The sequence below is a fragment of the Chiloscyllium plagiosum genome, unplaced genomic scaffold, assembly GCF_037043375.1.
Source record: "Chiloscyllium plagiosum isolate Xiang-an unplaced genomic scaffold, Cpla_swu_hap1 HiC_scaffold_2, whole genome shotgun sequence".
Classification (NCBI taxonomy): domain Eukaryota; kingdom Metazoa; phylum Chordata; class Chondrichthyes; order Orectolobiformes; family Hemiscylliidae; genus Chiloscyllium; species Chiloscyllium plagiosum.
This window is the reverse complement of record NW_028270140.1, coordinates 111,545,287-111,572,906: the sequence shown is the minus strand read 5'-3', so window position 1 is coordinate 111,572,906 and position 27,620 is coordinate 111,545,287. Positions and strand designations below refer to the sequence as shown.

The 27,620-nt window shown below is 38.1% G+C and overlaps 1 protein-coding gene across 5 annotated transcripts in view; it reads right to left on the bottom strand.

Moving 5' to 3' along the window:
• Window positions 1-552: 552 nt before the first annotated feature.
• edil3b (EGF like and discoidin domains 3b) overlaps window positions 553-27,620 on the bottom strand; it is a 204,969-nt gene continuing 177,901 nt past the window's right edge. For all 5 annotated transcript variants that reach the window (XM_043708595.2, XM_043708603.2, XM_043708609.2 and 2 more), the window contains 2 exons: window positions 8,257-8,412; window positions 553-6,490 (listed from right to left, as the gene is read on the bottom strand). In XM_043708595.2, the coding sequence (XP_043564530.2) occupies window positions 6,344-6,490; window positions 8,257-8,412 (303 nt within the window). In that variant the 3' untranslated portion in view covers window positions 553-6,343. The remainder of the gene's footprint in view (window positions 6,491-8,256; window positions 8,413-27,620) is intronic.

Below are 27,620 nucleotides of genomic sequence, written 5' to 3'. Positions count from 1 at the left end.
AGTGACCTATTTGCTGTAAAGTGCTTCTGAGACAACCCTTAAGATGTGTTAAGGATTAATGACATTACTTTCTTTGCTGAAAGCAGTAATAACTCATTGTCCTTGATAGCCATTCATGGTAATGAATATCATATCTCAAATATTTAATTATGGCAGTGTATTGGGTAATTAAAATATTTTCTGCATACTTAATATTTGGAGATCCAATTTGAAATTTGATCACAAGTAATTTAATAGAAATGAGTTGACTAGATGAGAACATTCTAACAATCTGCATTAATTACACTTTTTGGAGGACATACTGTCAGTTTTGATCACTTCCATTCAAATGGGGCATAAAGACAGGTGGTAGTATGATTTTGGTTCAGAACATAACGAGATTGACAGAAATATATTACTTCAGTGGTTGATATGTAGAGTTGATTGTCACCACGGAACAGTTATAAGTGGTTGTTGCTTTCACCCACTGCAAATATTAGAACAATTTAGCCCGTACAAACAATCACAAACCTTAATCTACAAATCAATATAAAGCACGTTTCAAGAGCTGTAGATGTTTCCAAGTTTTATTGTTAATCTGAAGAACATACAAGCTTGTACGGATTTTGCATTAACCATCAGAATTGAAGCCTAATACAAAAACAAGAGTAATGTTACATAGTTGCTAAGATTGCAGTGGTTACTTTTCCCCTATGACATCATTTAAGCTTAATATGCTTTTTAACTTTAAGATGGTCTTAAGCCACATTTTTCCAAGATATTGATGAGTAATTTTCATACAAGAATAAAACAAGCCCATCAAATAATTGAAGTCAAAATCTCATTTCAGACCTTATTGTAATGTCCAACAATGGAAAGTCAACTTCTCTAATAGGAATGAGATATAAATGAACACAAATATCAATACTTTCCCTTGGACAAATCACACAATGCTAATACATATTTTAAAAGTGTTTTGCATAAATTACTTGCAAAATTATTCATTTTGGCAACAGCTTTAACAATAATGATTACTTTAACTATTTCACACACAAGTTGGGTAAATTGATAAATGTCCTGAAATAACTCACAACAGACATATGTCTTTGAGCTGCACAAATTTCTTTTCTTGGTTTGAATAGTGTCTTAGTTCACTTTTTTGAGGAAAGTGATTTGGTAGCAGTTCCATCAGTGACACCAAGGTAACTAACTTCTAGTTTAGCAAATCTATTCCTAATTCTCCAAACCATCTAATGTAACTTTCGCGAGCTATCATCAAATGCCCATAAGTGGCAGAAACATTTACTTGGATCCCAACAATCTTCAACCAGGTTTACAGTGGAAAATCAGGAAGTCATGGAAATTACATAGAATACACCATAACGATGCATTCATACATTTTCTCATCACCAAACTCTGTCCCCACTTTGATCAATTTCCCATCTTTCTCAAAGAGCAGTACAACAATATGTATGGTTGTGATGAAGGTGACAGAGTCTATTTTGCACTCAAGTGGATTGAAGAACAGAGGATAGATTTACAATGGTACAGATAAGGAGGTCATCCCAACCCAGGGCAGTTGAATATTTATGAGAATTAATAATACCAGGGGAAATGGTCATTTTAATTATGCATTGAGCTCTTATCATATGAAATGTACTATTTGAAAGGACAGTGGAAGTAGATCCAGTTGTGAATTTCTAAAAGCAATTGGGGATATACTTGAAAGAGAAAGAAAGTACTGGATTATGGTTAATGAGTACCAGACAGAAGGATAATTAAATAACTCTTTTAAAAAGCTGACACAGATACTATTGACTGAAAGACAACTTTTTTGCCTAAGACTCTATGGCAGAGATTTTTGTGGAGTTGGAATGACGGTTGTGGAGAGCGGCCTGCACCTGCAGCAGAGGGAACCAGCCTCTACTTGTCCATTCTGTGCATTCATTTAAAAAAAAATACAAAAAGTCGAGCTTCTCTTCCTGTAGCACCATCTTCAAAATTGATTTCTGCCACTTATCAATGAGGTGTGAGCAACTTTCTCTTTATAAATACACCACCCTACTGGTGGTATTTTTAAATAAATGCACACAGCATGTTGGTGTCACTGGCTAGGCTAACATTTATTGCCCACTTCTAATTGCACACTTGGCAGTTAAGAATCATTGCTTTCAGCCTGGACTCGGGCATGTAGGCCAGATCAGATAAGGATGGTAAATTTCCTTCCCTGAAGGAGGTTAGTGAACTAGGTTGGTTTTTACAATTATAGACAACTGTTGCACTGTTGCCACTGGCTAGCTTATTACTCCAAATTTTTATCAAACTTGATTTTCACCTTCTGCCATGATGGGATTCAAATACATGACTCCAGAACATTTGCATGGGGTTGTGGACTTCTACAACAAAAAAGAAAGTACAGTGAATGCTGGAGATCTGAAATACAAACAAAAAGTGCTGGAAAATCTCAGCAGGTCTGGCAACATCCGTGGAATCAAAACTAAAGTGAGCATTTTGCATCCAATTTGACTGTTCTTCAAACTTATATCAGACTCAAAACATTAACTTTGTTTCTGTCTTTACAGGTGGTGTCTAGACCTGCACTATGATTCAGAACCTAAAATACCAATCTTGAAAAAAACATTGCTGTTCTGACAATCTTATGACAGTGTCAAACAGAAAGACTATTAAAGTATCAAAAGTCTTCAAACACTCAAACCCCTTGGTTGTAAGCCCAGACTAACTGAAACATTAACTCAGCGTTGGGTTATGTTTAATAACTGAAATGTTTGACTTTATTTCATTGAATATTTAAGTGGTTATAATAAGTTGTTCATTCTGTAATCTCTTTTGCCGATGGTTCAGTTTTTAGTTGGGAAAAATTAAGAGGTGTGAAGTCCTTGAAGCCAGTTACTGATTCTGTCTGACTTACATTTATGCGATTGGTAGAACAACAATTTTTCTCAAGATTTGTTTTTTTTTCTTAGTGGTTCCATGCTTGAGAAATGAGGACTAGAGGGCCAAAAGGCTTCTAATGCAGCTGGGACAGTGTCCAGAGAACCAAAGTGGGCCTTTTAATCAGCTTGCTCAGGACTTGCCTTGCTTGTGCCCACCAAATGATCTGCATCTGGAGGCAGTGGGCCTGACTGTAAAACTATACCCTTGCCCCATACTTCACTTCCATGTATGTTTGCTGAGGCAAGTTGGGAAGTTTCCAGATTATTGCAAACAGACTTGGTAGCCAAAATCCAGCCCTAAATCCAGTATTCGGTATTCTATCTTGTGTATGCACATCTGCAATTCTGAACTTGATTTGGAAAGTACTGTTTCATTTTGTTTAGAGCATAATCATGGGAAAGTAGGCTTCTGGAGGATAAGAATGAATTGCATAATACATTTTCCATTGTCTTTGTAGTATCTGTCTACCAACTTGTTTCTGAGGAAGAAATTGCTAATTTGTTGCTTGGGTGATAATATTAATTAGAAGTTATACTTCGCTAACTGATGTTTATAAACAGCATGATGCTGCTGTAATGGGCAAGTGTGTATATTGGGAAAATCTTCCCTTTTATCAGGTACCACAAATGACAGTTTATCATTCGTATGCTATGTCAGTCTGAATCCCATAGATTTGAATTTAATCAATTCATATGGACTCCATGCCCAATATAATTTTGATGGTTGACTTTCCTTTTCATTTCATTTACATATCAATATATTCTTAAATCACTCAGTGCATCTCAGGGCCAGGAATGCTGTACAATCAAAGACATGCTAACAATCTAGTGGTTTGAATAGCTTGTAGCAAAATTGATTTCTCCACAAATCCTCTGCTGTTCTACAAAAGCTACAAATGAAGCATATATTTTGTTGTCCTTCATAAAGCCAATTTAAAATTATCCACATCAGTGAAAAAGAAAATTGCCTTAAACCTTAACGCAGTGTATTCTTTCTGGGGAGGTCAGACTTCCCGTATAAAATTTGATTGTGTTAACTCCCTTGCTGATTGTGTTAGCCTCCTTCTCAGCATGACAAATATGTAAATATAGCTTTATAAATGCCAGACTGACCGACTTCTTGGTGATAAATCAATTTTGTGTAAGGTATGTAACTTCATTTCTTTTCAAGCTTGCCATAAAAGCAGTGAATAAAAGGTTCACAAGTTTTACCATCTTCAGCATCCAACAAAATTCTAAGCAGCAAAACTCAATTATATGAATTGAATTTGAAAAGACGACTGCAAGATCTGTTATTGGATAACTATCATTTTTAATACTCGTCAGCCTTTGGAGACACATTAAAAAGGATACTGCAGCTCTGGAAAGATTCCAGAAAATAGGAAATATTCTAATCTAAAGTAGCTCTTGTGAAAATTAAGAGACTTGTAAAGCTATTATGATTAAACTGAAATATCAGTAACATTACCAGACAAATGAAATTTTGGCAATGAGGATGCAACTTCTAAAATGTTGTACCTTCTAAATTACCTGTGCAGATTATGAATATTTTGCAAAACGTTTAACATTTATATATTTATCATACCTAGTCAATGTGAGATTGGTGTGATATAATAGCCAGCAACCTTAGTTCTCAAATCAGGGATAAATAAATAGTGTGCATCAGAGTTGTAATAAAGTTTGTGGTTTGGTTTAGGGTACTTATCCTCATTACTAAAGCTCTGAAGTTTGTGCCATTTTATCCAGGAACAAGGTGGAAATTACTATTGCGGGGCATTAAAAGAGATGCAATTGACTGGAACATTCAATCAGATATTTTTGCAAGCTTTGTTACAGTCCTGTGCCTAAAAAAATATGAAAGCTATACATGACAGCGCCACATGTGAAAGCCTAGCTTCATAGACAGAGGCAACAACTAACAGAACTGCCAAACACATGGTTTAGTTGTTATCTTACAGTAAAATGGTACTTATTTAAAATGCTCATTAATGTTAGATACACAATATAAACACCAATATTCAAGTCGCAAATAATTTAGGGATCCCAGTCAATAATGCTTCAGTGCACTACATGGTCCTTTTCCTTTATCATTAAACAGATGCTTACCACTCATACACACTGACTATTTTATAAGTTTAGTGTTTTTATACTATATTGACTGTAATAAGTGCTTTTAAAAACAGATATGATAATTAAACTAAACCAACACAATAACTGAACTATTTCAGTACGTGAATAATTCTGAAAGTGTCAAACAACAGCATCTGAATCACATTACATAGGTGTGAATTTTGTATGACTTTGTTATAATTTAATTTGCTGTATTGCAAAAATTAACAGTAGGACAATACCATCTGTATGCATCAAGCTACTATATAACGAATGACTCAAACTGAGTGACTTACAATGACATCATGTAGTATGTTCATTGATATACAAAGGTCATTTTACATTTATTCAAATCAGAACATAACTGAATATATTAAGATTGAACAGACAGCTCATTATATTAGCTCACTCAATCTTAAATCCACACATCTTTTTTTTCCCTTTAAATTAATCTCCTAGACAATAATTGCCTCTCTTTTGATTAAAAAAAAAACTTTCAACAGAATTACTTTATTTGAAAATGCCAACATGCAGTACAATAATGATTGACTTTGGAAACCTGGCATGCACTCCAAACAAAAGGTGGCTGATGCATACCCACACATTAGCATTTATTATCTTGTGTATTCATGAATTTATTGTTCTTCTATCTTTAGGGTCACAAACTGTCTTGGTTTTCTCCTTTAATATTTTAATTATATGTCCAATGCACATACACTTGCATCATCAAGTTTGCAAGTAGGAAGGTTTTTAAGTATAATTTCATGCATGTGGAAGAATGGCACCTAGAGACAGTCATTGCCTCTTACAATGTGGGACATGCATAATTTGTGGAATGAAAACTTTATCAGTGCTCAATTGTTTCATTGTCTGGTACATTGTATTAATAAAGAGGAACGGAAACTGAATGATTGAAAAGTCTATCACTGTCAGGAGCCAAAGAGAAATAAATGCTTACAATAAATAGGATACAATAATGGCACCTACAATAATGATGAGAGATTTTAGTCCTATGCATATCAATCAATTTTGCTGGAGGCGGGGAAAGGACGAAAAGTTCGCAATTATAAAAAGATTTTTTTCATTATGTATAAATTAACAAAGCACATGAAAATAAACTTTTAAGGAAGAAAAATCACCATTTGAAAATTTGATAAAGGGCAGACCTTGACCAGATATCTTGATTCATGCCGATCACAAACTGAACACTAGTTCATGAAAACCCTTTGATATCTTACAGGTTTGTGCAGTTTTTGTCGAGATATTCTAAGGACAATTTTCTTGAAAATAGCCAGTATTCATCACTCTTCGGTGCATCCCAGTAACTCCATCCGCAGTGTGATTCTGCCATACCATGACCAGGGCAAGATCCTAATATATCGTGCGTAAATAGGAGGATCTATTACATTTTTTCTGTGTGTGTCATTGTCGAAATTACCTTGGAAAACCTGTCAATTGAAAAATAAAATGTGTTATTATTAGACCAATCAGTAACATGACACCTCAGCCACTACTAAACATTACCATTTGGTCATTTATGAGGAGGCCCTGGCATAACGGTAATGCTAGGGGGCTAGTAATCCAGACCCTCATGCTATTATTTTGAATTCATGGATAAAAACTCCAGCATGACAGAAGGCATAACTTGAATTCAATAAAACATGGCATTAAAATCGAGTTAAAAGTGACCATGTAACCATTGTTAATTGTCATAAACACCTACCTGGTTCACTAATCTCCTTTAGGAAAGGAAATCTGTTGTCTTACCTGGTCTGGCCTATATGTATTCCAGAACCATAGCAATGTGGTTCAAACTTAACTTCCCTCTGAAATGGCCTATCGAGCCAAATAGAATGAGCAAGAAATGACAGCCTTGCAGTGATGTCCACACCTCATAAAATATTTTTAAAAATAATATTAATCAGGAGATTTCAAGTTACCATGAAGGAAACAAAGGATTCCAGAAATGGCTTGATAGAATGGGAATGGTTATACCAAATAGATGTGGAAAGAATGCTTTCAATACAAAACTACAGGCAATAATTATTATGAATACATCCAGTGGAAATAAGGAGAAATTTTTTGATTCGGGGTGGTTTTTAAGTACATTGAGGTACCATAGCAAATGGTTGAGGCAAATATCTTAGAAGCTATCAAAAAGAAACTCGGTTCATACAAAAGAGAAAAGGAATAGAAAAACAAGCTGAAAGGTTGAAATGAAGGAGATAGATTGGGAGAAGACTTACGAGGGTGTGTAAACATAGGCACAAACTAGGTGAAGCCAAATGGCCCATTTCTGTGCTAAACTCGGAGTGTAAGGCTCTTCTAAGATACTGATTCACTTAACAAATGAATTTCACTCTCTTGGCCTTCACCATGTGGTACCAACAAGCCAATTGTCTATGGAATGCTGATTCAGTTTCATTCCCAAAGGCATTCAGCAGCTCTGACCTTTGCTTGTTTTGGGTATTACAAGGAATCGCTTTCCACATTCAAATTCTTGTTCCTTTGATATTTTTTACGTTTATTTGGGGCAGGAATAAAACTAGATCATGTAAATTGGAACTGAACAAGTAATTTAAACATATTCTTTTGCAAGCTGATCCAATTAACTTGCTCAGCCAGGGCATAGACACTATAGAATCAATAGCAACAATGTCTATTGATATGTTCGCATAAATACGGAATCCCTAAAGTCTTTCCAGTTCTGAAGAAAGATGACTACAGATCCTGCAGCACACTTCTGAGTCTGGGCTTTACAACATTTTCAATTACATGTTAATATGCTCGGACCTGATGCTTCAGGATCAAACTAGTGATGGGGTTTGGGATTTCTCAGCTTTTGCTGCAAATAAAAGTCTATTTGATTCACTTGCCAATAACTTGACCACCATCTACATTGCAAATTGCTTCCTCTCTTTGAATTGGGTTTTTGTCTGTTGATGTTTTAAAATGCAAATTTGAAAGGGAATCATCAATTTTGCAGACTTTTATACCAAGGTGCTAATTTTGAATAAAGCTCTGAATGTGCTTTAGTACTTGCCTTCAGAAAAGCAAAATCTGATGTGTTTTAATTATTTTGGGTGTAAATGAAATATATGAAATGGGAAATAAAATCTTCAGAAATTTTCAGGAACTCAAGAAATACTGTTAACTTTTTTGTTTGAATCAGGCCCACTTAATATGTAAAAATTTTATTTTTCCCAATACCAACCTTATCCTTTTGTTGTTTTATGTCTTTATAAATATACCAGGTCCTTCCGTCATTACTGTAGGCAACTTTGTATGAACCCACAAACTGTATGTGTCCAAAATCTTTTGCACCCTGGGTGATTATACCAGTCACCTTAGTCGGAACAAGCAGATCAATCTAAAAGTAGGAGAAATGTAAATTATTGAGCGCTTCCGGCATAACAGAGAAACCCACCAGCTTATTGAGAAGAAAAAGTAGTATTCCAACTTATGCATGTGAAGTGAAACAGTAACTTTTCTGTTATATCTGCATTAAATATTTTCCTTATCAAAGTAACTTTACACTCACTTAAACTATTCAAAATATTATCTATTTAAGTCATGGCATAGTATACTACTAACAAAGAATAAACAAAATTAAATTCAAGTTGAGGAAATGAAATTTATAACAGTTTCTGAATGATTGTGCTCATTTTGATGTAGAGGTGCTACCACAGTTGTTTAGAGCTATGTACAATAGTGTACATTCAAAGAATTTGGGCAGCATGGTGGCTCAATGGTTAGTACTGCTACCTCAGTGCCAGGGACCCAGGTTTGATTCCAGCCTTAGATAATTGTCTGTGTGGAATTTACACATTGTCAACATGTCTGCATGGATGCTCCAGATTCCTCCCACAATCCAAAGATGTGCAGGTTAGGTGGATCAACCACAGTAAATTTCTCCATAGTTCCAAGGATGTGCAAGTTCAGTGGTTTAGCCATGGTAAATGTGGGCAGGATGCTCTATTGAGGGTCAGTGCAGACTCAATGGGCAAATAGCCGCTTTCTGTACTCTTGGGGTTCTAATTTGTTGCAATAGTTATATATTTACAAATGAATTCCAAAAAGAATGAAATTCATAACTGAGTGGGCTAGATTTTCTATTTGCAAATCGGGCAGGCTAGCCTCCCAAACAAACATAAAATAGGACATGATGTGTGAATGTAATCAAGCCAATTTCCAACATTCCAAAAGGTGAGCAGGCAAGGATGGCAGCAACTTGCCTGTCTTTAAGAAATTGTGAATTAACAAGCTATTGCATAAAATCAGTAATTCAACCAGCTGAAATTTTTCAATGTTTGCTGCCTTTTCGCAGCTTCAGACTTGAAAATGTTTGGGAGAATTCCTTGTGGTAAATGTATCAAGGTGATCTAAAACTGGTAGAAAAGCCCTGGCTGAATGTAGCTGCAAATTCTGATGTGGATGGCAACATCTCTTGTTGTCGAATTCTGTCAAACCATCCACAAGAAATCAAGAAAGATTCAGAGATCTTGCAGCCGTGACTAACTTCCTGTTCACAACATTACCACTCTCCAACATGATGTTCTATCCTAAGGTCCTGACTGGGTCTGAAGTGCCCTTTGAAACTATAGCTGGCTGTCTTTTGACGAGGAAACACTGTTTGGCTGTCCACTGCATGATTCAGTGAGCTGAGTAGGTAGAAGTGAAAGCAAGTGGAAAATTTAGTTTCCGTTCCACCTCTCTCACCACACTGAAAACAAAATCCAGTCCAAAGCTTCTAAATCTTTGTGACTGGCTTCTATATTATTTTAAAACACTTAGTAAAACAGTGTTAGTTTACATTCAATAGCAGCAAATATATAAATGTGATAGTTGTAGTGTCACTGGACTAGTAATCCAGAGGATATGGAAATTAAAGAACATGAAAGCATGGGAAGGGTTAAAGCATGAAGATCACTGGTAACCTGTGTCCTGTGGAATGCAGGATGGGATAACCACAGTGGAACATTCTTACACCAATTAGCAGAGTAAGGTTAAGGCTAAAAGGTCACTATGGCAAGATGAGATAACACAAGTAATAAAGCAAGTTTCTCTGTTGAGTGTTATTATGACAGGATTGGGACAATAAGTATTTGGGACATGACATTAAAATATCGAATTAATAGTTAGTAGAGTCAGCTTGAGACAGGAGACTATTGTACTAGATGGAATAGCTAAATATCTGTCAGGATAGGTTAGTCTGCAATGGAAATAACTGTAGTAGAAGTGATAATAAATATCTAATCATGACATTGGGAAAATATTAAGTAGGGTCTGGAATGAAAGACCACTGTAGCAGAGTTAGCAATAAATATCTAACCATGACATTAGAATCACATTAGGTAGAATGTACAACTAAAGAGATAATGGGAACTAACATCACTGGTTTATTGTGTAGCTAGAGTGAGGTACTTTAATTAATATAGTTGGACATGCTGATAAGCTAACAGAAACATGATAAAAAAGATATAAAAATCCACGGACCCTGAGGTTCGTGGCCATTTGAGAATCTGCTTTCTCAGTGTCATGGTTTTTTGTTTACAAATAAAAGACCTACTTCTTGAAGAACTCTCTGCGTCTCCTGGTGGTTCTCTATATTTTCTCCACAACAAGGGTTAATACTTTGGGGACACAGGTTCAAATCTCAGCATGATTGCTGATGGTATTTAAAAACAAAGAATCATAGAAATTCAATTAACAAAATCAGGGATTATAAACTTGCAATGGTGATAGTGCAATTATTGTCTTAAAATCCCATCTGATCCACTAGTTTCTCTTTAGGGTAGAGAATCTGTTATTTTATGTGATCTTGTCTACATGTGATGTTAGATATGCAGACACATATGCAGGAGACCCCTCTTGCAGATACAGGTCCAGTGCTGGTCGAAGGAGGCAGAGGATCAACTCCGGTGCTGCCTGGAATTGGCTGACTGGGACATGTTCAAATAGTCTGCAGGTCCCTTGGTTGGCTATGCCACCACCATCACAGACTTTTACAGCAAGTGTGTGGAGGACAGCATACCAAGGAAGTCAATCCAGGTGTTCCCCAATAGGAAACCCTGCATGAATCAGGACTTACAGAATGTGCTAAAATGCAGGTGTGAGGCCTTCAGATCAGGAGACCCACTCAAATATAAGGAATCCAAGTGTGACCTTGCAGAGCCATTAAGACAGCCAAGGATTAATAACTAGAGACCCAGACAGACACTCGGTACAATGGAAAGGACTGAATGAAATCACAGATTCTAAAAAGAGACAGTGCAAGATAGCAGACGATGACACATCCCTCCCAGATTGTCTCAATGCCTTCTATGCAAGCTTTGAGCAGAATTTTGGCAGAGAGGTAACACCTATTCCAACAAGTCCTGACAAACCTATCCCAACTGTCAATGCATCAGAGGTCAGATCAGTTTTCCTTTGTGTGAATCCGAAGGAAAGTGATGGGACCAGGCCGTGCACTCAGAACATGCGCAGATCAACTGGCAGAGGTCTTCTCCAACATCTTCAACCTCTCCCTACAGCAGGCCACTGTCCCTGCCTGTTTCAAGAGGGCCAACGTCATCCCTGTGCCTAAGAAGGCTCATGCAGCATGTCTCAATGACCACTGCCCAGTGGCCCTAACCTCGGTGGTCATGAAGTGCCTTGAAAGGCTGGTCATGGCATTAAGCAACTCCAGCCTCCCCACTACACTTGACTCACTCCAATTTGCCTTTCGGACAAACAGATCCACGTCAGATGCTATATCACTTGCCCTTCACTCCTCCCTAGAAGATCTTGACACCAAGAACAGCTACGTAAGAATCCTACTCATTGACTACAGTTCAGCCTTCAACACTATTATCCCCTCGAGACTAATTACTAAACTTAGTGATCTTGGACTAAGCCCCACTCTCTTCAACTGTATCCTCAGTTTCCTGACCCACAGACCATAATCAGTGAAGATTGGGGACAATATTTCATTCTCACTAACACTCAACGCTCGAGCCTCCGAAGGGTGCATTTACAAGTTCGCTGATGACACCACCATAGTTGGTCGAATCTCAGATGGCAACAAAACAGACTATATCTACGAGGTGGAAGACCTGGAAAAATGGGACATTGAGAACAACCTAGCTCTCAATGCCAGCAAAATCAAGGAACTCATTATCGATTTTCAGCAGGATGTTACTCATGCCCCCCCTACACATTAACAGCACAGCGGTGGAATGAGTGGACAGTGTCAAGCTCCTGGGAATGGTCATTCACAACAATCTTTCTTGTACTCTTCATGTGGATGCACTGATTACAAATGCCTGACAACATCTCTTCTTCCTTAGGCAGCTGAGGAAATTTGGCATGACAGCAAATGCTCTTGCCAACTTTTACAAGGTTCATCAGCAAGAGCATTCTGTCTGGATGTATCACTACCTGTACCATTCAAGATCGGAGATGGTTACAGAGAGTGGTGAACTCGGCCCAGACAATCACAAAGGTCAAACTCCCATCTATGGAATCCATCTTCCAAGCCTGCTGTCAAGGAAAGGCTGCCAGCATTCTCAAAGATCCATCCCACCCTGGCAATGCTTTTCTACAACCTCTACCATCAGGGAGAAGGTACTGAAGCCTGAAAACATGCACCAGCTGGATTTGAAACCGTTTCTACCCTACTGTTGTCAGAATACTGACTGGATTCACAAACTCTTAACATTCGCCTGTACCTGTGTTTTTGTTTTGCCGCTGTTTACCTATTATTTACTTGTCTAGGCTATTTAACTATGTGATCTGCCTGTAAAGCTTTTCATTGTGCCTTGGTACACGTGACAATAAATTCAATTCAATTCAATTCTGAACAGCCCAATGAGATGACCAAGCAAGGTGCTCAGTTCAAGGGTACTTAAAGATGGGCAATAAATGCTGGCCTTGCCAGTGAAGTTCACATTCTGTGAAAGCATAATTAAAAAATAAAATTCCTCTTTGGACATGTTTTGCTCCATTCCAAAATATCTAAACCCAATTAGAATTTGATTTGTTTTTCTTCTTTCATTAAAAGAATATTCTGAAGTTGCTGGATACAGAGTGATGCCAACAATGTGGGCTCAGTTCTGCTTGGCTGAAATTACCATGAAGGATTCTCCTTCTCAGCCTCTCTCCTCACATGTGGCATGCTGATCCTTGGGTTAAACCACTATCAGTCACCTCTCTCTGTCTCTAATGAGACAGCAGCCCAATGGTTTGGTAGGACACTGGCAACTTTACCTTTATCTATTCTAAACTCTCATCATTTTTAAATGGATGCCAGTCACCAGAAGTTTTCCAAGTGCTAAATTATCATGTGGCTGACATAAATTCTGATATTTGTTTGTGCAAGAACTTCTAGTCATGAACACAATTCATTTATCTTTCCAGCCACAGATCATAATTTATCTTCTAAAAAATTGCAAAACCTCACACAGCCAATGGATTTCTTCTCATTAACACGGACCTCTGTGCATCTTTTGATGCGATCAACTTCCCAATTATCCTTCAAAGCCTCTTCTTTGTTGTCCACCACAGTTGAATTATCCTTGCTTGGTTCCACACTGCCGGTTTTCTCATTAGCAGGATAATCCTTGGTCACCTCTTCTTCTACCTCAGCGCCAGTGCTTCCAGAAATCCCAAGGATAGACCTTTAGCCTGTTCATTTCTTCATGCTATTTCTTGTGTTATTATCTGAAAACATCGGGTCAGCTGCTATCACTACTCAACCCAATTTCACCAAAATCTTCTTATGACCTTCCCACTGCAATTGTGTTGTTAGACCATTAGTTAGGCTTTCATTTTTAATTCAAACTTTCCATAACTACTGACTTGGTCTGAAAGAAAAAAAACTATTTACAAGCTTGGCACCTGAAATGGTCAGGAACTGAGCTCCCAAATGCATAACACAAATGCAAAACACAAGAGCAACACCCATGGCTCTGTGCTTAGCAGTGCTACCTCACAGTGCCTGGGACCCAGGTTCGCTTCCAGCTCGGGTGACTGTCTGAGTGGGTTTCCTCAGGGTTCTCCAGTTTCCTCTCACAGTTCAAAGATTAGGTGAATTGACCATGCTAAATTGCCCATAGTGTTCAGGGATATATAGGTTAGGTGCGTTAGTCATGGGAAATGTAGAGTAAGAGAGGTAGGGGAATGTGTAGGGGTGGGATATTCTTCAGAGGGTCAGTGTGGACATGTTGGGTCAAATGGCCTGTTTCCACATTGTAGGAATTCTATGCTTATTCAGTTACACTGTTATTGAAACAATTGCCCACAACCTTGTGGCAAGTACATTAGTTTATTTCATACCTTGTTTAATTGGTCTCCAATTAGACTGGATATTTTACTCAATCCAAACCTCTGCTAACTGTATCCTTTCCTGTGACATGACCCATGCACTGATTACCAGCCCTCATTAATCTACTTTGGCTCCTGGACTCTTCACCTACATTAACATTATTCATTCTGCACCCCACCCTGCATTCCATTCCCCACAACTTCAGTCACCACCAAACACCAGTGGCGCAATCTCACCCTCGTGGCTGCCATGTCTTCAGCTGACTAAGCCTCAAGCTTTGCAACATCCTCCTTCACTCCACCTCTTCTTTAAACCCAGCTCTTTGATCAAGCCTTTGATCACTTCTCCCAATATCTACTTTTGTGATTATGTCTGTGAAGTTTTCCAGGATGCTGCACTAGACTAAAGTTACAAGTTGCTGTTAAGAAAAGATTTTCTGTTTTCCAGGTGGCACGGTGGCACAGTGATTAGCACTGCTGCCTCACAGCGCCTGAGACCCAGGTTCAATTCCCGCCTCAGGTGACTGACTGTGTGGAGTTTGCACGTTCTCCCCGTGTCTGCGTGGGTTTCCTCCGGGTGCTCCGGTTTCCTCCCACAGTTCAAAGATATGCCGGTCAGGTGAATTGGCCATGCTAAATTGCCCGTAGTGTTAGGTAAGGGGTAAATGTAGGGGTATGGATGGGTTGCGCTTTGGCTAGTCGGTGTGGACCTGTTGGGCCGAAGGGCCTGTTTCCACACTGTAATGTAATCTAATCTAATCTAAAACCTCAAGTGTCCAGTAGTGTGGATTGAGCTATTTTAAGAAATTGATCATGAAGGTCGCTTCTGCAAATTTCAAATTTGAGTGGGTAATGTTAATTGAACAATTTTGAATGAAGAGGAATTGACAAGGAGAAAGTTCCTTTTTTATTGTGAAGTAAGCACAAACTTTAAAATCTAAGTTGAAAATGGTTTGTCCTTTAAATGTCTGCCCTCCTGTATGTTTTATTTCTCCCATGACTATAAAAGAGAAATGTAACATATAATTTCTAGGCTTATACCAAAATGTCATGTGAAGAAACAAAGACACTTTTCTGTAATCTAAACACTGTGAAAATTACATTAAAATCAAGCCAAACCACTCAAAGATTTAAAGTATTCGGTTGTCATGCCAAAAACATAAATCTCAAATCAATATAGTGAAGTAATAAATTGTTCTGGAATAAAATACGTTAATTCTTTTATGAGAAAAGCTTCCATGTGTGAGATCACAGCAGATACTGAAAATGCAAGTTTAGTACCAAAAGACCATAATGATGGTGATCTATTTTGAAGGAATTTTCTATACAAAATCTAATTAGATTAAAACTATAAAATTACCCATGTGACAGAAATCAATAATGAAAACTTAATTTATGATGTTACAACATTCTAAAAAAATTAATAGTTCTAACCATTGCAAGTAAGAGTTTAATTCAGCTAACAAATGGTCTAAATGCGACTTTACACTTAGAGCAATGTTGCTTCCTCTTAGCTGATCTTTGAAAAGACTGAGCAAGCCACTCAGTTCAAGAGCAATTAGGAATGAGCATAAATCTTACCTGAGATACCCACATCCCATGAAAGAATAAAGGAAACAAAACCCAATGCTTCATCTTGAAAGATGTGATATCAGAAATTAATTTTAAGGAAATCTGCTTACCTAAACATGACTTAGTCCTTGAGTGCATTTCAAACTAAATGGCCAGAATGCTGGCAAAGAACACTGAGGACCTGTTTTACTGTTGGGGTGAAATGAAGGACCCAGTGAGATTGATCCTATTTAAAACCTGCAGCCCTGCAGTACATGGCAACAAAACTTTAAACAATATTTTGCCATTTGTGGGGCAGGAGGAGTGCAACTGGCTTCACAAAATCATTCTCTAATCTACCCAAATATCCCTCCAAAGTGACAATTTGGGCCTCTATAACTTTAATGCTTTGTTTACAGCAAAATAAGCAAGTAATTTCCTACTCTTTGAACAGTTCCTTTGGAACTTGCATGCTATTATTAACAGCTAAAAATTATTTTCCTTTTTAAGGCTGAATCACAAAAATAGTTTGTGGACTGAAAAACATCATCTGGTAATGTGGCATGTGCTGCAATTGAAAATCGCTTCCCATGTGTCCATTGGTAATCAACGGCATTCATATCACCACTATTCGTGTTGATTAAATGTGTAAGAGCTGATTTTCCTCACCTAAATCTCTAGATATAAAACTAAGGGAGAAGAGAAGGAAGAATCATTGCACCAGGTCTCCAAGCCCTTGCTATACTATCGGTATAACTTACTCCTGGGTTGGGGTGGCGGGGAAGGGAGAATAGGATTTGTTATACAAAACTATGATGATTAGACAGAATTATGTGAAACTGGCACTGCTATTTATCCTCCCCTTCCAACACCAGATGGACACCTATTTAAAAGACACCCTGAGACGGCCTTAAGCTTTGTGCCTGGATTTTCTCAGGTCAGTGATTCCAAAACAGGCAGGTAACAAAACGATGCATGCTTCTAGATAACATCCCTGTGCCTGAGGGTTTTTCAGTGCTACTTACAAATGGTAGCAGGATTGTTTTCATAACCAATACTCTAAAAGAATTTTGAAACCTATTTTGTACTTTCGGAAAAGATTTATTGTATTGTATGTACTTTTATTTGGTTATGGCATTTTAAAATTTTAATTAACTACAATAGCAGTATTGAAATTCAGAATAAATGTGCTTGAAGAATAAAAACTGGTTTTATTCTATTCATTTCCGAATGAAACTGCATTATGCACACATACAATTATTCACTTCAGAGGAATCTAATTTTACAAAGTATGAATATATGCTGAATATATAACTCTGATGTTGAAACATACCCTGAGCCCAAGTGAAAAGGTTTGTAAGGGCACACTACAGTTTGGTCATATTGGTATTGGAAACAAGCCGTTCAAATTGTAAAATGTAGACAGGTGGCCATTCAATCATGCACACTTCATTGGATCAATAAAATAGTTATTGTATTGTGAATGACCACTTTTCACTGTCAGCTTGTTATGGAACAATTCTATCTGTTCTCTTAAGCAGTGAGTACCTGAAAGGGTAACTGACATTGCTCCACTAATCAGGATATAGTGGATTGTTCCTGGGAGGCTCTATCAGATTTGTTAGCATTCTGTAACTGCTACTGGTGCTGAGAGAGAATAGTTTAGTATTCTATTCTATTTAGTACTCTATTCTCTGCGTTGATCTTGATATCTTACAACAAACCATCTGTATCTCAGATGTAATGTAACTAACTGTTAAGTAAAATGTAATTAACTTGTTTGACATTGATCAAGATTGAGCCTACCTTATGTCTAAGGTATCATGTAGGTATCGTCCTCCCCACATTATATCAATAGACTAATGCCAGCAAAGATTGGTGGTAATAAATTCAACTAAGGCATTCCAGATGATTCAGGCAGATGACCAAGACTACATAACACTATCAAAAAAGTCAATAAGGCACATGCTTTTTCTCAATTCAAAGCTGTTTTAAATTTGCTTGCATTTTTGTGTGCTAAATTAAAAACTGCACAATTTGCAGTTGTTTCTAGTGTCATGAACTTTACTATTGATAATTCCAATCACATGCTGTTACACATCAAAAAGAATTCATTTCTAATCAGAGATATTGTTTATATGGCTAGGGATAGGACTGAGTGTGATATTGGATTCACTCTCTGTGGTTTTCCCTCTCCCACCTGGATTATGATTTCAGATGGATACAGGAAAAGCTCTTCAATGTGCAGGTGGCAAGGTTCCTAAGTAAATAAACAACTAATGCTGGAGATCACGGCCAGCCAGACAGCATCCATGGAGAGAGAGCAAGCTAATATTGAGTGTAGACGACTCTTCATCAGAGCTGATGAGCATTTGTTGTTTTCAGTGCAGATTCCAGAATCTGGAGAAATTTGTTCCTAAGTAGATAAACTTGCGTAGGCCCAAATCAGTTTCCAGTGGCTGTACTGAACCATTTGATATTACTGCAAGTGTCTCATGAAAACAGTAGCACACAAAGTGGAATTATTACTCTTGTATATTCAAAAGCTTCTCTGAAAATAGCATGAATGCATATAAATGGGCAGGATGGGATGGCATTGTAAAGACAGTGTTAGGTGTCTAAAGACTCCCTTTCTCTGCAGCATGATGTGCTATACTTGGGCTTTGTTTGACGTACACTGGATGCCTTAATAGAAATGTTTTATCTTAGCAGTGCTCATTATCATCTTAAGCAGATCTTTCAGCAAACTAAAATAAACATGATCCTCCCAGGTGAGATTTGATCTGAGACAGCAAAGTGTACAAAAAAATGGGGGCTAATACAACAAGCAGGGAGAATACAAAATGTCTTCATATGTTTGACTATAATTTTGTGTCAAAGATAAAGAAATAAATCTCCTTTGTTCTTTTGTGATAAAGATCATAATTACAAACTATTTCTTACTACAGGCAATTATTTAAGGTTGCAGATGCAAGAAAAATGTCAGCAAATCCTATGCGTATAAACACACAAATTATTGAATTTAAATAAATTAGCCTTTTGAAGTATTTAAAAATAAATTAGTTGCAGGCTTTAAAACAAATGTTTTCCATTATAACAGGAATACTGTATTTAGGGCCTATATGCCAACCAAGTATATAGGATGACCCCAGATTTTTAATGTCAAAATACACATCGAGGCCTATTATTGGCATATAATTTAAATCCCCATTTTTCAGCTTTTAATTTCATATCCAAGGCAAAGTTCATATTCAGAGTTGGTCTCAATTTTTTTCAGCTCAGAAATGTATGTTCAGGTTTATACTCATTTCCTAAGTTGATCCATTGTAGCAAACCAAGCCACATTACAGAATCACTACAGTGCAGAAAGTGGCCATTCAGTCCATGGAGGCTGTACTGACCTCTGAAGAGCATCCAACCAGGCCCAGCCTCCAAACCTATTCCTGTAACCCCATATTTCACATTGCTAACCCACCTAGCCTGCTGATCCCTGGACACTACTGTAATTTCAGCATGATCAATCTACCTTTTTGGACTGGGGAAGGAAACTGGAGTACCTGGCAGAAACCCAGGCAGACACAGGGAGAACATGCAAACTCCACTCAGTCACCCAAAACTGAAACTGAATCTGGGTCCCTGGCTCTTTGAGGCAACAGAGCTAACACTGAGCCATTGTGTTGCCCTGAACATTTTTGAGTTAAGAAAATGCTTTGGAGTTGAAGATACGCTCATAGAGAGCAGACCACACTTAGAGACCAATGAACATGAATGGGTCCTTCTGCAGTAAGATTAATAGTTCACATTTTATTTTCAACATATGAGTCAACCTTTCTTTTTGGAATAATATATCAAAGCTCCAAAGGTTGACTTAAATGCTTCAACCTATTGTAATACAAATTTAATAATGTAATTCAATTACAAATCCCAATGTTAGAAATAAAAGGTCACTTTCTATGAAGTGCAGCCTTTTAAAAAGATTTTTTTGGACAACTTAAGATGTCTTCCAAAATCACAGCTAGCCTCTGTAATATAATTTTACCTGAAGTTCAAATATAATCCCTTCAGATAAGCAGAAGCTATAGGATTCATCAACTCAAAAGCATAGGAAATAGGAACTAGAGCATGCTATTCAACTCTTTGAACCTATTTCACTACTCAGCAAGATCATGGCTGTTCTGACTATTGTCGTAACTTTCTTAGCTTTTTTGGGTTTTATTCAGTTTTCAGAATTATTTTTTTTCTACAGTTAACTACATACTATTTCTTTCTTCTTGTCCTTTATTGATGTTCCACTACTTTCACAAAATAATGATAATCATATTTATTGTTGCTGTTATACCTTCATTATCTAAAGTTAAAACTGTTCCCTTTTTCACTGAATCACCCTATTTTCTTTCAGTGTTCTTTAACTTGCTGTAATTATAAGGCCCCTCCTATATTACCTGCTACCCTTCATATTCATGTATAGTTCTCTAAATCTCATTTTTTAACCTCCTCATTACTATGTTTATGGTTTGTCATAATATTTCTATTCCAAGTAATATTATACACCATACATGTTGTGTTTAGTTTGTGACACTCTCTTTATACAAAGGTAAATATAATTCATTGATACAACCATCAAAATTAATGTTTGCTGAACATTATTCTCCTTATATTTTAGTTTTAAAATACTCAAGGGGTTTCCACCACTCATTACTTAATAGCTTCTTTTAATTTCTTGTTTGACAGCAACTAGATAGTGTCTACTCAAGCAAAGCTTTCTGTTCTATTTCAGTAGTTTTATGAATCCTACTCTCCCTCGTTAACCTAAGAAGCAGATTTGCCCATGTTCCCGACAAAATAATCGGAGTCATTCCTAGTGCCCTATTTAGCCTCTCCATTAATTCACTGCTTCCATTATGATTTGGGTGAAGGCCCTTAAAATTGTCTTTTCAAGTTGGAGGGGTTACTTTCAGCTGGTCCCCTTTGCACCAGCTTGTTCTTTCGAATTTTCCAATGCGTGACAACAAGTTAATCGGGAAATGTAAACTTTGAGAAATTGCTTTTCACTTTGGTGCATAACCTTTTAATCTTTCTTTTTAATACCTTTAATTTTTATTTAGACCCATTACTTTTGGCTGCATTCTCTTTTAATGCACTAAAGGGTAGAAATTGGGCCTTCAGCCTCATTGGCATATTGCTGATAAACTGTAGAGCACATCTAACCACATCTCTTTTGTAATCAATTACATACCTATTACCATCCTGAAGTAGCGCACAGGACATCAGAAAAATATCTTTTGGTAAAGAAGTGAATTTAAATAAATCTTAATGTAAAATAAGTTGCACAAGGCAGAATATCAATACTTCTGCTTAATTATTCCTTTTAAGTTACATGAAATAACTCCACAGAGGCTAGTATCCCATCACCAAGTCACTCTTTATTTATATATGGAGCATCCTGGACACTGATAATGCTCTCTCAGAGCCAGCTGTCAGAGTGAACAGGATCCCTGACACTCCTGTTCTTATCTTCAGCCAGACTCCCTGATTGGACCAGAATAACAACCCCAGTCAGGGAACTCATATTCTATGATGCTGACCTTGTTACAATCGCTACAATAGACACCACATTGTTCTGGCCTTTCACACTTCACTGACTTTGTAGCATGATTCAATGAACCAATTAAGTCATAATGACCGCTGACTGGGGAACAGACGCTAAACTGCATGATTTGCAACCAACAGAACACAGAGCCAGTGTAGATACTCCCTCAAATAAAATCAAAATACTGTGGATACTGGAAGTCAAATACAAACACTGAATCATTGAAGAAACTCAGCAAGCTGACAGCATCTGTGGAGAGATACAAAGTTAACATTTTGAGTTCAGTATGACTACTCTTCTCAGCTTGAAATTTTAATTTTGTTCTTCTTTCTCCACAGATGCTGCCAGACCTGCTGAGGTTCAGTCCAGCATTTTCAACGTTCATCCCACAGTTGCCGAAGAATAAGGCTTAGATCAACAGCGGGAACATTGACATAATGTTCATGTTCCTCCTTAGGAGCTTGTGTCAGAAGTGGGGGAATTATCCTACAGACTAGTTATGTAGCAGCTTTACATAGGTAAATGTCAATGAATATAACTGACAGGACTAAATTTGTGAAAAACTAGAAGGGCATCACATCTTAGCCAAAATGATGGCCAGATGTTCTGCCTCTTTATCTGGTGGCTACCAATTTCGCCATGTAGAAAACAGTGGTGAGACAGATTTCACACAACTGCAGCTCACAGAAATATTTGCACATTTAAAAAATGCTATTTCCTTCAATCACAGCAGTTTCAATGACCCAAAATGTCCTTATCTTTGTCGTAAATGTGTGACGGCTTAACTTTAAACAGTGACCCCCTCGTTCAACATTCTCCCATGCAAGGGAATATCCTTTTCACATGCATCCCAACAAAACCGCTCAGGTCTTATATGTTCATTCAACTCACCTCTTACTCTTGTCTAGTTTGTCTAATCTTTCTTTATAAGACAACCCATTCATTCAAGCTATTAGTCGAGTATATCTCTATGAAGTGTTTCCAATGCATTTGCATCCTTCCTTTAATACGATGAACAATACTTTGCACTATATTTCAGATGTGGTGACATGGTGGCCAGGGTTCGAATCCAACCTTGGGCGACTGTGTGGAGTTTGCAGATTCTCCCCATGTCTGTGTAGATTTCTTCTGGGCGCTCCTGGTTTCCTCCCACAGTCCAAAAACCTAATCTTAGGAAATAAGGCATGGCAGGTCACTGAGATGTCAGTGGAGGAGAACTATGGGGCCAGTAACCATAATTCTATTAGTTTTAAAATAGTGATGGAAAAGAATAGATTAGATCTAAAAGTTGAAGCTCTAAATTGGAGAAAGGCTAATTTTGATGGGATTAGGCAAGAACTTTCCAAAGCTGATTGGGTGCAGATGTTTACAGGAAATCAGGAGGGCAAAAAGGGACATGAGATAAATTTGGCAAATAGAGTTAAGGAGAATCCAAAGGACTTTTATGAGTACATTAAGGACAAAAGGGTAACTAGGGTGATAATAGGGCCCCTCAAGGATCAGCAAGTCGGCCTATATGTGGAGCTGCAGGAGATGGGGGAGATACTAAACAAGTATTTTGCATCAATGTTTACTGTGGAGAAGATGTAAAATGTGGGAAAATAGATGGTGATGTCTTGAAATGCATATAAATAGATAAATTCGCAGGACCTGATCAGGTGTACTCTAGCAAATCTATTTCTTTGAAATAATTTATTATGAGACATTATCTGGTTCCTTGTGTGTGGGCATCAAGTTATGGTTGCTCATATTAAAAAAAATAGTCCAAATAATAGGATGTATTTTTCCTTTGTCAGCCAATAGTAAGCCTTTATAGTATTACACCATGATGTTTTAATTTTTCCTGAATATCAGGCAATAAGGATATTTTGAGTAGTGATTAATTTGGTGTAAAATGAATTTTGTAATAATTAGATTATCATAATAACAGCTTGGTACAGATCAGTTATATAATTTTAGGTTTTCTTATTGTAATTGTCTAGAAACTATTTTAACACGTAATTAAATGGCGCAGTATTCAGATGATTTTTAATATTCCCAAAGCATAACGTTATGGTGATTAGTGAAAAATAAATGGAACAACACAAGCAAGGGATCACATTGTTAGGTTATATCATTGTCTTGTATGCATAGTTGAAACTCATATCACCTTGAATAAAACGACAGTCCTCGGAACTGACTATCAATTTGACTGGCTTTTTAAAAATTAAAAATGGCAAAATATATATTTATTGATTCTCTGGTCAGGTTTTCTGCCTCATTCATATCAGGTTTGGTCAGTAGTGTTGAAAAGCCGGCAGTAATTCATTACAGAATCATAGAAATGCTGCAACATATGGAGGAGGCTTTTTCAGCCAGTCACATAGCCCTCTGCAATAGCAACACAACTACTCTCACTATCATTTGGTTTACTGTAGATTTTCTGTTCCGATATTTAGCCAACTGTATTCTGAATGTCTTGCTTGAACCTGCCTCCACCAGGCTCTCAGGCAATGTATTTCAGAACCCAACTACTCCTTGTTTGAAGATGTTTTTTTCCTTTGGGTTGTTATTTCTTCCTTCATTTACTAATCATCTTAATTTATCCCCGTCTAGTTCTTAATCTTTGCACCAATGGGAAGTTTTCCCTATACACTAAATTCCAAGCCACTCAGCATCTTGAATTGGAAATATACTCCTTACTATCACCATCATGGATCTCTCTCGGACAAGTGGACTGCAATGCTTCTCAATAGCAATTAGGAATGGACAGTAAATGCTGGCCCAGCCAGTAAAGACAGCAATGCAGTCCCAAGTTCTGCATCATCTGTCACTTTTGAAATCACGTTCATGCACCACCCAAGTCTTGGTCATTAATGTTTAAGAGAAACATTATGCCCTTAGGAATATCATAGAATGACAGAATCCATACAGTGTGAAAAAGGGCCATTCAGCCCATCAAATCCACACTGACCTTCCAAAGAGCATCCTACCCAGACCCACCTCATCTCTGTTACCCTCCATTTCCCATATCTAATCCACCCAACCCACACATTCATCGACACTATAGGGCAACTTAGCATGGCCAATCTATCTAATCTGCACATCTTTAGACTTTGTGAGGAAACTGGAGCATGCGTAGGAAATCCATGCAGACACAGGGAGAATGTGCAGACTCCATACAACCAGTCACTAAGGGTGGAATCAAAGCCAGGTCCCTTGTGTGGGAAGAGTTTTCAAACAGAGTTTTACTTGCCAATAAAAGTTGGTTTTGTCCATATGCCATGCATGAATAAAGGAAAATAAAACTGAGTGAACCTCAGCAAAAGCAGGACAAGGTCCTTATTTATCATCTGTTGGTAAGGAGCAGGCAGGAAAGTTGACCATGGGCAATTTCATCAATAACTTAATTCTGGCAGGCATAAGGTAGTGGTGGGCTGAAAATGTGTTGCTGGAAAAGCGCAGCAGGTCAGGCAGCATCCAAGGAACAGGAGAATCGACGTTTCGGGCATAAGCCCTTCTTCATTCCTGAAGAAGGGCTTATGCCCGAAACGTCGATTCTCCTGTTCCTTGGATGCTGCCTGACCTGCTGCGCTTTTCCAGCAACACATTTTCAGCTCTGATCTCCAGCATCTGCAGTCCTCACTTCCTCCTCTAAGGTAGTGGTGGGGCCCATACACCCTTATTTATTCTATTTTCCATTCTTTGCCCCTTCAAGCTCACAATCAGTGGCAGAACATTCCATTTCAGAGCTTAAACAGAAAAATCAAAGCAAACATTCCATTGCAATCCTGAGGGAGCGTGGCATTATTGGAAATGCCATGATTTGGATGAAATTTTAAGCAGAGATCCTTTCTTCCTGCTTGGGTTGATGTAGAAGATCACATGGCACTTCCTGATGAAGAGCTTTTGCCTGAAGCGTCAACTCTCCTGCTCCTTGGATGCTGCCTGACCTGTTATGCTTTTCCAGCACCACACTCTCGACTGTAATCTCCAGCATCTGCAGTCCTCACTTTCAGCACTGTACTAAAGGCAGCTTATCGCATTCTCAGTTACCTTCCCCCCAGCCCCACCCCCCTCCCATTTATCTCTTTACAAAACTAACATTCTTTCCATCACCTTTTCAGGGAAAGTTCTAAAGACTCGACAACCCTCTGACAGAAAATCTTTGGTCTGCTGTTTTAAATGGGCAACTCTGAGTTTTAAATGTAGGTTCAAAATGTACCTCATTGGTTTAAAGGTTTAAAATGTACCTCATTGGGCTTTCATCATGTCTGTTAGTTTTGTAAAGTGCTATACAAATGAAAGTGTTTGTTTCTTATTCATTACTGGAAGCCCATATTCCCATTTCAAAGACTAATAAAAATATTTGGGACCATTTATCACCCCAGGCATTATCCTGAGAACTTACCGTTTGTGAGGAATGCAATAGTTTTGTGCAAGGGTTGAAATTGTAAACATGACTATTGTTCAAAATGAGCTGAAAATGTGTTGCTGGAAAAGCGCAGCAGGTCAGGCAGCATCCAAGGAACAGGAGAATCGACGTTTCGGGCATAAGCCCTTCTTCAGGAATGAGGCAAGTGTGTCCAGCAGGCTAAGATAAAAGGTAGTGAGGAGGGACTTGGGGGAGGGGCTTTGGAAATGCGATAGGTGGAGGGAGGTCAAGGTGAGGGTGATAGGCCGGAGTGGGGTGGGGGCGGAGAGGTCAGGAAGATGATTGCAGGTTAGGAAGGCGGTGCTGAGTTCGAGGGATTTGACTGAGACAAGGTGGGGGGAGGGGAAATGAGGAAACTGGAGAAATCTGAGTTCAGCTAAGATAAAAGGATCATTGTTCAAAATGATCAAGCACACACAAGTACAAGAAATGCAATTTTTGAGTGAGATACTGTCACCAATGACACTGGATTGGAACATGGGGAGAGAAGGAGGAAAATGAAAGGAGGTGTGGGCTTGCTGATCAAATTGGTTTCATAAATTAAGATCAAATAAAAATAGTTCAAGTGAAACTGTCCACCATTCAAATTATCTTACACTAATATGTTCAACTTGACCTAATGTGAGTTTTACCGATGCAATTTCATCTCCGGTGGCAAGTTATTACAAAATTATTCATTGATTGTTCCCTTTCTGAAAAGACAACAAAAAAGTGTTCTACCTTCACATCCCACATTGTTCATCCCTGACCAATTAGCTTCCTGGAATGTCTTGGAATCTCTGAGGTCCAAGAATTCAGATATCAGAATGTTTCCACACTGTGGTCAATCATCTGTTTAATTAACCTAATAAATAGTTAGCAGATATTTTAATGATGTGGAGCTTCAGCCCACCTGCCAAGTTTTAAATCTACAGGGCTGCTAATACCAGGCAATTATTTTTCTTGTAAACAAAGCAACTGCTACCTCTTTGCTTATTCAAACAGAGGGAAAAAAAGCAAAATCTTTGACTTTGCACTGATCTTAGGAAGGTCAGTTACATGCAGTTTTTAAAAAATATATGCAATGACAAAACCTATGTTTCTATTTGATAAGGTAACCGATAAGAGGTTATACACACAATAGAAATCAACACTTATAAATCAGAGCAATGTATGACAGCCTGCAGTTCACTTTGACCAAAAGCTCTGCAAGTCTACCTCACACACATTGGCAGAAACTTGCCGAGGTGATGGGGTTTCAGGAGGGAAGGGCAGAACCAGTGAGATCCCCATGTTCTTGTTTTCAAGAAGGTCCACTGCATCTCGTGCCACACAAAGACTTAACAAGTCAGAAGTGGGCCTTACCTCAAGGCCAAGCCCTGCCTGGCAAGAGCTGCCATCCAATCAAAGGCTGGAAGTTCGCTGAATCGCAGTGACACTGGCAAAGCAGTGGCTGCTGCTGGTATCACACTCATTGGAGACTGTGCATCATGGGGGCAGGGAGGGGATGGTGCAAAAGTTAGCAGCAAGGTCAGGAGCCTGTCTTTCAGTAATCTGGCTTCCTTCTCATTCCCTCAATCAGGAACTGAGTTCCTTTAAATGAGGAACCCCTCCCCGGGAGCTTGGAAATGAATTTGCCAGTTTCATGTGTCATGTTTCTTCCAAACCAAGAGCCTTCATCTCTGCTGGATTACCATCAGTGGAGAAAGCATGATGCTATTAATTGACCACTTAAGGGAGG